Source organism: Lycium ferocissimum, chromosome 9, assembly GCF_029784015.1.
Source record: "Lycium ferocissimum isolate CSIRO_LF1 chromosome 9, AGI_CSIRO_Lferr_CH_V1, whole genome shotgun sequence".
In the NCBI taxonomy this organism is placed as follows: domain Eukaryota; kingdom Viridiplantae; phylum Streptophyta; class Magnoliopsida; order Solanales; family Solanaceae; genus Lycium; species Lycium ferocissimum.
Window position 1 is genome coordinate 31,643,146 of NC_081350.1, and position 10,848 is coordinate 31,653,993.

General features: G+C 37.0%; 1 protein-coding gene across 1 annotated transcript; it reads right to left on the minus strand.

Annotated features, from left to right (window-relative positions):
* Positions 1-8,957: 8,957 nt before the first annotated feature.
* On the minus strand, positions 8,958-10,452 carry LOC132031806 (receptor-like protein 9DC3). The gene is made up of 3 exons (XM_059421706.1): positions 10,087-10,452; positions 9,551-9,930; positions 8,958-9,014 (listed from the first exon to the last, which is right to left on the minus strand). The coding sequence occupies exons 1-3, from the start codon at positions 10,193-10,195 to the stop codon at positions 8,958-8,960; spliced, it is 546 nt and encodes a 181-aa protein (XP_059277689.1). The 5' UTR covers positions 10,196-10,452.
* Between the last annotated feature and the right edge of the window lie 396 nt (positions 10,453-10,848).

The window sequence follows — 10,848 nt, forward strand, 5'->3', positions numbered from 1 at the left end:
CCTATTTATCCTAGGTCGGGAACCAATCAGACTTATCCGTTACTTTGAACATTATAAACCATAACTCAAAAAAACAAAAAAAAAAAAAAAAAAAAAAAACTCGCACGCGTAAAAGGCCCAACATAGGAATATCCGATCATTCAAAGATATGTGTTCATATATGGACCGACAAGGTCGCCACATCATAACGTATATCATAAAGCCGGCAAGGCTAACAGTAAAGTACCAAAAGCTCAAAATAAGGCCGACAAGGCCACCAATATATTATACCATAATATGACCCGGTGGAACTATAAAACATCTAACTGTACACACACGTCTACGAGCCTCTACATAGATTTCAAATGATTATAAGGACAATACCAAATAGACTGCAGCTCCGAAGTAAGTGGAGTGCTCCTGAGAATCCGCTGATAGAACACCTACGGGTCTGATCCGTCTCCCTGCCTACCTGCGGGCATGAGCGCAGCGTCCACAAGAAGGGACATCAGTACGAATAATGTACTGAGTATGTAAGGCATGAATAACAACATAATAAAGAGATGAAAGGGAACATGGAATAAAGGAGATAACCTGTACATCTGGATGCCTCATAAGGCGGATGCCATGCATGCTTAGCCTTAAAAAAAAAACTTTTTCTTAAATGCATATATATAATATCATCATTATAACATACCCGGCCTTTTCAGAACTCGGTGTGTAACATACCCGGCCCTTTTGGGACTCGGTGTGTAACGTACCCGGCCCTTTCGGACCTCGGTGACTCGGGTGTAACGTACCCGGCCCTTCGGGACTCGGTGTGTAATACCAACTAATCGTTGGTTGCACAATAGGTGTCGTACCCGGCCGACTATAGCGCGGCTCGGTGTGAGAAAATACATACATATATATATAAAGCATGCATGAGAGCCCAATCAAAGCCACAACTATATCGGAGTGACGTAAGGTCGGTAGCCTCCGATTAAATTATGGATCAATCATTATCGTTTATCCCACCTTGAAGGAACAATTATTATAAGGCGAGATCAACAACAATGAATAAAATCGAGACAATCATGAAATAAGCTCAATAATCTCATAATAGCATTAAAATCATAAGCTTTGGACTTTCTAGAATTAAGATCATCATCATCATAGAAAACATCTCATCTTAAGTGTCATAAGAAGTTTTTAAGGATCATGAACTTTTAACTTTTGGAAGTAAGAGAGTTATGGAAACATATATGGAATCATAAGATAGGAATCATGACTTTTGAGCAAAATCATAAGATGAGATCAACATCAACAAACATAATCAAAATCTTGAAACCAGCTCAGTAATCTCATAATGACATTAAAACCATAACTTTAGAATCTCCAAAAATGGGATCATCATAATCCTCGTCATGGTCCTTATAGAAAACATTCATCTTTAGCATCATAAGGATTTTGAGAATCATGAACTGCTAGTATATTTTCAGAAATAAGGTATTATGGAAGGCGCGTATGCGTTCATAGGAAATGAATCATGCCTTTAAAAGGAAGAGGAATAGCCTTAACATACCTGAAAGATAATTTCTCGACTTCCAACTTACTTCCTGTCTTGCAATTCACTTAAGATCATTCGTAGCCTCGTAATCTACATATACGACCATTCATACTATTGTTAGCCTCATCGTCATACGCTCGTCTTAAACCCTTAATTTAAATCCATTTAGAATCTGCCGAAATTCGGGCAGCACCTCCCCTGTTTATATGCCTAGCCCGAAATCATAATATCAACAACCAATCAACAACAACAATACCAACATCATCAACACCATTATCCATACCAATATATTTCCTAAAACATCCCACACGATGTTTTCCAAATTTCTCAACTAACCAACTTGTGATACAACTATTTAATAACTTTATTTCCGTAAAGAAGTTTAAATTAATACCAATAAGGAGAGATTCATACCTTTTCTTTGTTAGAACAATAATATCTCCAATATCCACCTTGAATCCAAGCCAAAATACACCGCAAAACGATACTATAAGCGCGACTACACGTTGCCTGGACCTCGATTAATATTCCGTCACTTGAAATTACTCAAAATCCTCACTTTTGTGAGGTAAATATGCTCTCTTGCTTGGCTGAATTTTCTGGAATATTTGGGAGATTTTATGACCAAAAAAATGGGGTCTTGCCCCTTATATAGGCTGCCAAAGTCGGCAGTACTGTAGCAGCACTGTAGCAGCGCTGTTTCTGCTCTGTCAGCTGAATTTGTAACGTCCATAATTCTCTACTCCGACATCTTATCGATGAGAGATTTATTGCATTGAAAACTAGACTCGACGAACTTCATTTTAGGCTTTTGAAACACCTTAAAACTCCTAATATACTAGGAGATATGCCCTCTAAAGTTGACTAAAAATCTGCCCAACATTTCTCAAATTTTCGTCAAACTTATTTTCTTCAATTTTCTTGATCTTGAAATCTTCCGAAACTCTCCATACATGATATTTATCACTAATCATACTTGATAATGATCATGTTCTTCTGTTTCAAGATTGTCCTTCTCGGTTACGACTTACGAGATCGTAATTCATCCTTTATTCCATTGTTACGTACTTCCCATGGCTTGGACCTTCCAAAACATTATGGGACGTCTCCGATACTCCATTACTACGGTGATGTACGTGGCATTCTCATGCTCTGAAAGTGCGGGTGTAACATTCTCCCCCCTTCAAAAACATTCGTCCTCGAATGTTGAGGTAGAGTTCGCTCCGAGGTAGATATCAATGTTCTTACCTGTATTTTCCAGTATTTACTTTATTTACTTACCGTCTTACTTGCTCATTTAAAACTGAACTTATCGAATTACGCAGTTTATCCTTTTTCTTTTGTGGCCAAAATTTATGCCCGTACTCAAGGTCGTCCCTTTTCTTATTACATGCTGTCTACTAACTCTTCATGCTTTATCGTTCTCATTGTCTCTTCAGCCTTCTTTGTTTACATTCTTATATGCCCTTTCATCCAGTACTTACCACATTCTTTTATCCAATTTTGATCCCATCTTCTTTTTATTCAGAAATTCTTGTCCTATTCGATCTCCACGTATCTTTCTTACGTTTCACAAATGTCCCAGGCCTTTATCTTCTTGTTTACTTATTCTTATTCTTCCTCCCTTAGAGATAACCTCAAGACTAGTCACATTTTAGCATCCTTTGCTTCCTATAGCAGTCGAATTAATCTTTGCGGTACTTTACCTTTTAACTAGTTTAACACCGAAATGTCTCGCTTAATTTCTCTTTCCTTCAATTGGACTTTTGGCACTTGTCTAACTAACGGTAATTCTTGTACTTATATCAAAACATCTCAAATCTCTTTTTTAATGATTCATTTCCTTCAATTTACTCTTAAAGTTTCTGATCCTTAGTTCGACTAATAAATTAGGGGTGAATTCGTAAATTTGTCGAAGAATAACCAAGATTCCTATTCATGCAGCGTTGAATTCGAATCTTTTCATTTTTTTCCTTTGTCCGTAACCTTCATTCATCTCTTTTTCCAATAAGAGCCATCATGTTTCTTGTTCCACGAGGTCTCATTGTCACCGCTTGTTCCAATCGAACGTGATATCCTTTGATCATTTCTTTGGGGTTCTCCTTCTACTTTTAACCTTTGCCCGATTCTCACTTAATAAGTCTTTCCCATAGTTTGACGCAATTATCCGTCATTTTGGTTTATCAATCAAGCGGATCTCTTGATTCTTTAAATGTCCATCTCCTTTATTTATATCCTTGAATTCTTTTCTGCGATCTTATCTTCATCTACTTCCATGACTTCACCTTCCGTCGACTTAGTTCCTCCTATTTCGCAGCCCTATATTTCTCTACTAGTGGACAACTTTCTTATTTGGCTATGAAACTTTTCCTTGCTTGTTTCTCTAATGCTATTTTAGATTATTCCTCTTAGTACTAATCGATTTTACATATATATCATCTCTTGTTAATCTCCTTTTTTTAAGTTCCCTTAGTCGGATTGCTTAATTCCTTGCTTATTATTCTCATAATATTGTCATCATAGTTCCACCAATGGTCAAATATACCCCAATGGATTTATATGCAATAGCATTTCCAATTCGACCCATACAACAATCCTCAGCACCATTCCTTATACACTTGTATACAAAATTTTCTTATCATTGTTGTTATCCCCCATCACAGGATTATACTTACAAGTTACAACATACTAATGCTCATATCCCAAGCTAATCTACTATTCAAAATATCTTCAAATCCATGTTTGAATATTTCCTCCAATTTCCTCTTCTCCAATCTTAACATCATTACGAAATAACTCATAAGCATGAGACTAAAATAAAATCTTACTTAATTACAACTTCCTTTCAATATGAGTGTGCTTCCCTCTTTAAGTCCTTGGCTCTCCTATACCAGCGGCTAATTGAGACTTAACTAGCTTTCATTCTTCTTCAAATATTTATTGTCGTCCCCACACCATTTTACTAGCCATTTCATCAGGACGATTATTTATATGGTCCTATGACATATACTCTTCACGATTTAATATAAACGGTGACTTATAATTTCCCGATGCATGAGATATTTTCTAATCTCGTAAGTCGCTCGTCATGCTATCCATAGGCATATTGTCTTTCTTTCTTTTGACGATCATTGAGGTTCCTATAAACATTCCTCTTTTAAAACTCCCATCTCTTCCAACGCTGCGATTTTTCTTTAGTAATCCCGTCTTTCCCTGATACTTATCCTTGATCACTTGTATGCCTTCTCACTTCTTCTGTTACCTTTTTGGGGTACGTTTGCTGCATATTTAATTGTAACCAAAAATTTCTCTGGTACGAGCGATTCGAATCATAGCCCGGAACACAACGTATTGCATTGACAAAACTTATTTCCTTGATTTTCTAAACCTTTATTATCTTGTCATGCCTCCTTTCTCATGTTTGTCTCATAATATACTTGCATTCAGTCCAATTCCACTTTTCTTTAGCACATCCTTGCTATATTAGTTCATCTTTAATTTTGACTCTTCAAGCCAGTACATTTCCTTCTTCTGTACTTGGGAATATTCTAATTCGTCTAAGAATATTCTCATATACCAGTAACATTTGACCGCTTTGGTAGTCATTCGGCCGACCCTAGCGATCCTTCAACTCCTCTAGTCCATATAATGCTGGAGTTCCTTTCATCGCATGATTTGACTTATTTCTCTTTTGCTAAGCGGATTCTTGTATCAAGTCAAATGTCCACACATATTGGACACAACTCAAACCACTTCCTTCCTTCATGCCTAATAGTCCCCAGGTTAATGAATCAATGGTGACATCGGAATTCGTTAGGCTCCTTATAGAATGCCCGACTATACCATGCTCCTTCAGCCGCAATTTTCCTTCGTAGTTATCCTTTCCCCAGTACCCTTGAGATTCCTCTTAATCTTGATTCCCGATTCCGAGTTGAGTTTATACCATACCAGTAAAAGTCGATACTCTCTCTCATTCATTCTCACGATTCGTCCTTTCCTTAATTTGGCTCATAGTGTCCCATAGTTTCTCTTAACTAATTATTTGTATCATAATCATGCATCATAATCCTTCTAATGTCCAGCCGATTCTCATTCTCATCATGAAATTTTAGTAAAATACGCCCTTTTCTTTCTTCCTTCGTTCATTTCTTATTTCCCTTTACGATACCATAGCTTGTTCGTATGTATGTCTATTCCTCGTATATTTGTCCTGTTTCCTTTATAATCGCATCTCTATTCCAAGTCCACTGTCGTATGCCATCACTGTCTACCTTTGGTCAACCTTACTAATTTATTAAGCTTCCTCTTATCATCACCGATCACATAACTTCCTTTAATTAATTTATAACCGCGCTTTCTCGTACTTCTGTCCTCAAGGTCCTCCTTGGTTTCCTTTACTCGAAAGGGATATTTCTTGTTTACCACTTAATATTATCTACCTGGAAGTCTACAGACCATTCCACTATGAGTACAAACCCATCTTGATCTCGTATGTGTATATATATATATATATATATATATACTTCTAGGGTGAAACTTTCCCGTACTCGTTAACTTCCTCTTCCATAGCAATATCTCTTTGTTATCTTTTACTAACCAATCTAATCTATAAATCGTAATACCGTATTTGAGTTCCTAATGTCAACTCTCTTTATGTTTCCCAATAGGTCTCAATCCTCCGAAATCTCGGATGCAACTCATTCCACTTTCTTTATTTACTAATCATTTTTTTCCTCCAGGGTTTCTCCTTTAAATTAAATTAAGATCATTCTAAAACTTCTCTTTAAAAGCATCTCATAGTTGTCCCTTCAATCATAACTTACAAACGGCTGATGGTCATATTTTCTCTTTACTCTTTCTCTAAGACATGCAAACAATTCAATTTGTAAAAATTTTGAGTAGTTTCCTCTATAATTCTTACTACCTCATTCCCCGCACACAAATTTAAAACACATCCAATGCCCCACAGAGCAATCACAAATACCCATAATATCTTGCTAAAGTTCTCATATCAACGTCTATCCATATTAATAAAACAGGAAACATACCTTTCAAATGAACAACATCAATTCTCAACAATTACCTCATAACGGCATAATCAACTGCTTATCCAGGATCAACACATTTGATGTTAGAATCAAGGATATCATATCCTATGATTTAGCTCTATGGCACGATCTAAGATAAGAAAGAAAGGTCAATGGTTTTAAATGCCTGTGCCTCTTGTTTATAAGTGTGGCGCGCTTCACACCCATAAACAAGACTCTACTGGACACGGCTCGTAGACATTCCCTAGGACGAACTGCTCTGATACCACTTTGTCACACCCCTCCCAGGAGTATGACGGGCTCCGACCCGTAGGTCGGGAACCAACTGACTTATCCGTTACTTTGAACATTATAAACCATAACTAAAAAAAAAAAAAAAAAAAAAAAAAAAAAAAAAAAAAAAACTACACGCAGAAAAGGCCCAACATAGGAATATCCGATCATTCAGCACATGTGTTCATATACGGACCGACAAGGTCGCCACATCATAACGTATATCATAAAGCCGGCAAGGCTAACAGTAAAGTATCAAAAGCTCAAAATAAGGCCGACAAGGCTACCAATATATTATAAAATAATATGACCTGGTGGAACTATAAAACATCTAACTGTACACACACGACTACGAGCCTCTACATAGATTTCAAATGATTATAAGGACAATACCAAATAGACTGGAGCTCCGAAATAAGTGGAGTACTCCTGATAATCCGCTGATAGAACACCTACGGGTCTGATCCGTCTCCCTGCCTACCTGCGGGCATGAGCGCAGCGTCCACAAGAAGGGACGTCAGTACAAATAATGTACTGAGTATGTAAGGCATGAATAACAACATAATATAGATATGAAAGGGAACATGGAATAAAGGAGATAACCTGTACATCTGGATGCCTCATAAGGCGGATGCCATGCATGCTTAGCCTTAAAAAAAACTTTTTCTTACATACATATATATAATATCATCATCATAACGTACCCGGCCTTTTCAGGACTCGGTGTGTAACGTACCCGGCCCTTTCGGGACTCGGTGTGTAACGTACCCGGCCCTTTCGGGACTCGGTGTGTAACGTACCCGCCCTTTCAGGACTCGGTGTGTAATACCGCCCTTTGGGACTCGGTGGTGTAATATATATATATATATATATATATATATATATATATATATATATATATATATATATATATATATATATATATATATATAAAGCATGCATGAGAGCCCAATCAAAGCCATAACTATATCGGAGTGACGTAAGGTCGGTAGCCTCCGATTATATTATGGATCAATCATTATCGTTTATCCCACCTTGAAGGAACAATTATTATAAGATGAGATCAACAACAATGAATAAAATCGAGACAATCATGAAATAAGCTCAATAATCTCATAATAGCATTAAAATCATAAGCTTTGGACTTTCTAGAATTAAGATCATCATCATCATAGAAAACATCTCATCTTAAGTGTCATAAGAAGTTTTTAAGGATCATGAACTTTTAACTTTTGGAAGTAAGAGGGTTATGGAAACATATATGGAATCATGAGATAGGAATCATGCCTTTTGAGCAAAATCATAAGATGAGATCAACATCAACAAGCATAATCAAAATCTTGAAACCATGAACTCTAATCTTATAATGACATTAAAACCATAACTTTAAAATCTCCTAAATGGGATCATCATAATCCTCATCATGGTCCTTATAGAAAACATTCGTCTTTAGCATCATAAGGATTTTGAGAATCATGATCTCGCTAGTATATTTTCGAAATAAGGTATTATGGAAGGCGTATATGCGTTCATAGGAAATGAATCATGTCTTTAAAAGGAAGAGGAATAGCCTTAACATACCTGGAAGATAATTTCTCGACTTCCAACTTACTTCCTGTCTTGCAATTCACTTAAGATCATTCGTAGCCTCGTAATATACATATACGACCATTCATACTATTGTTACCCTCATCGTCATACGCTCGTCTTAAACCCTTAATTTAAATCCATTTAGAATCTGCCGAAATTCGGGCAGCATCTCCCCTGTTTATATGCCTAGTCCGAAATCATAATATCAACAACCAATCAACAACAACAATACCAACATCATCAACACCATTATCCATACCAATATATTTCCTAAAACATCCCATACGATGTTTTCCAAATTTCTCAACTAACCAACTTGTGATACAACTATTTAATAACTTTATTTTCCTAAAGAAGCCGAAATTAATACCAATAAGGAGAGATTCATACCTTTTCTTTGTTAGAACAATAATATCTCCAATATCCACCTTGAATCCAAGCCAAAATACACCGCAAAACGATACTATAAGCGCGACTACACGTTGCCTGGATCTCGATTAATATTCCGTCACTTGAAATTACTCAAAATCCTCACTTTTGTGAGGTAAATATGCTCTCTTGCTTGGCTGAATTTTCTGGAATATTTGGGAGATTTTATGACCAAAAAAATGGGGTCTTGCCCCTTATATAGGCTGCCAAAGTCGGCAGTACTGTAGCAGCACTGTAGCAGCGCTGTTTCTGCTCTGTCAGCTGAATTTGTAACGTCCATAATTCTCTACTCCGATGTCGTATCAATGAGCGGTTTATTGCATTGAAAACTAGACTCGACGAACTTCATTTTAGGCTTTTGAAACACCTTAAAACTCCTAATATACTAGGAGATATGCCCCTTCAAAGTTGACTAAAAATCTGCCCAAAATCTTGCCAACATTTCTCAAATTTTCGTCAAACTTATTTTCTTCAATTTGCTTGATCTCGAAATCTTCCGAAACTCTCCATACATGATATTTATCACTAATCATATTTGATAATGATGATGTTCTTCTGTTTCAAGATTGTCCTTCTCGGTTATGACTTACGAGATCGTAATTCATCCTTTACTCCATTGTTACGTACTTCCCATGGCTTGTACCTTCCAAAACATTATGGGACGTCTCCGATACTCCATTACTACGGTGATGTACGTGACATGCTCATGCTCTGAAAGTGCGGGTGTAACAGCGACAGCTTGCCATGTGAACCCGCTAGCAAAACTTGAATCATCATCATCATCATCATCATCATCATCTTGTTCAAGTGGTGACTCATCTGACACATTATTTGTTCCACATTCCTTTGATAGTGGAAATCCACATAAATCAGGATTTCCACAATACGAATCAATTGGAAATGAATTGAACTGTTTCCCAAGCGAAATGCGCCCAACAAGATGATTGCGTGAAATGTTTAAGACCTCAAGAAATGTTAGACTCGACAATTGACCAGGGATTTCTCCAATGAGTCTGTTCCATGAGAGGTCTAATGCTTCGAGCTCATGCAACTTTGCAATTTCTACAGGAATATAACCACGAAAGTTTTTGTGAGATAGGTTGAGTAACACAAGTGAGTTCAGACTTCCAAGGGAATTTGGAATATCTCCTTCAAACCTATTGCTTGATAAATCAATACTTGTCATTATTGACGTGATTGTCACATCAAACACATTACCTTTTATCACCAAGCTAACATGGTCAAGGTAAAACTTGTGTTCGTTATAACTTGCTTGGCTATAACTTCCTTGAGTAATTGCTGTTTTTTCTTCATCCACATCTATCATACCTCTAAATTTTTGAAAAAATTAGATGGCAAAGTTCCAGCGAACCCATTGAAGGAAAGGTCAAAGATTCGTAACTTAGGAAATGGTAACTCGGACACCAATTCACCAATTGGACCGTGAAAGAGATTTGATTTCGGAATCATAATTTGTAGGTTTGGAAGTTTCTCCAGCCAGATGGGGAACGTGTCATTTATCTTGTTATTCCCCAAATCAAGAGCTTCCAAGTTTGTATAGTTACCAAGGATCGTGGAACTTGTCCCCCCCCCCCCCCCCCCCCCCAATTGATTGCCATATAAATCAAGGTATTTTAACCTTGTTGGTAAGAATCTTGGTATCTCTCCATGAAAATTGTTCATTCGCAAGTCTAAAATAGAAAGGGGGCTACTGGAGTTACCCAAACATCCTGGGATTGAACCACTGAAATTGTTATGAGCCAAATTGAGGATTTGAAGGTGAATCTCGTCACAAATGGACGGAGGCAAAGACCTTTGAAGAGAATTGTTCTCCAAATTAAGGGAGAACAAATCCATTGAGCGCCATACTTGTTTTTCAAAGCCTATAAAAAGAAATTTTACAAAGCAGAGTTTTGTAGCAAAGTAAGCCTATTCGGGTAAAAGTTAGGCCTAAAAACAAATCTGCCTTAAGGCGCGTAC

What these genes read in the sequence shown, in the direction of transcription:
- LOC132031806 (XM_059421706.1), bottom strand. Translation starts at nt 10,195, where the DNA reads ATGATAGATGTGGATGAAGAAAAAACAGCAATTACTCAAGGAAGTTAT. An exon ending in TGTTAGCTTGGTGATAAAAG is followed by an intron (nt 9,931 to 10,086) that starts GTAATGTGTTTG and finishes ATATTCCTGTAG; the next exon opens with AAATTGCAAAGTTGCATGAG. An exon ending in ATGTCACGTACATCACCGTA is followed by an intron (nt 9,015 to 9,550) that starts GTAATGGAGTAT and finishes CAAATATTCCAG; the next exon opens with AAAATTCAGCCAAGCAAGAG.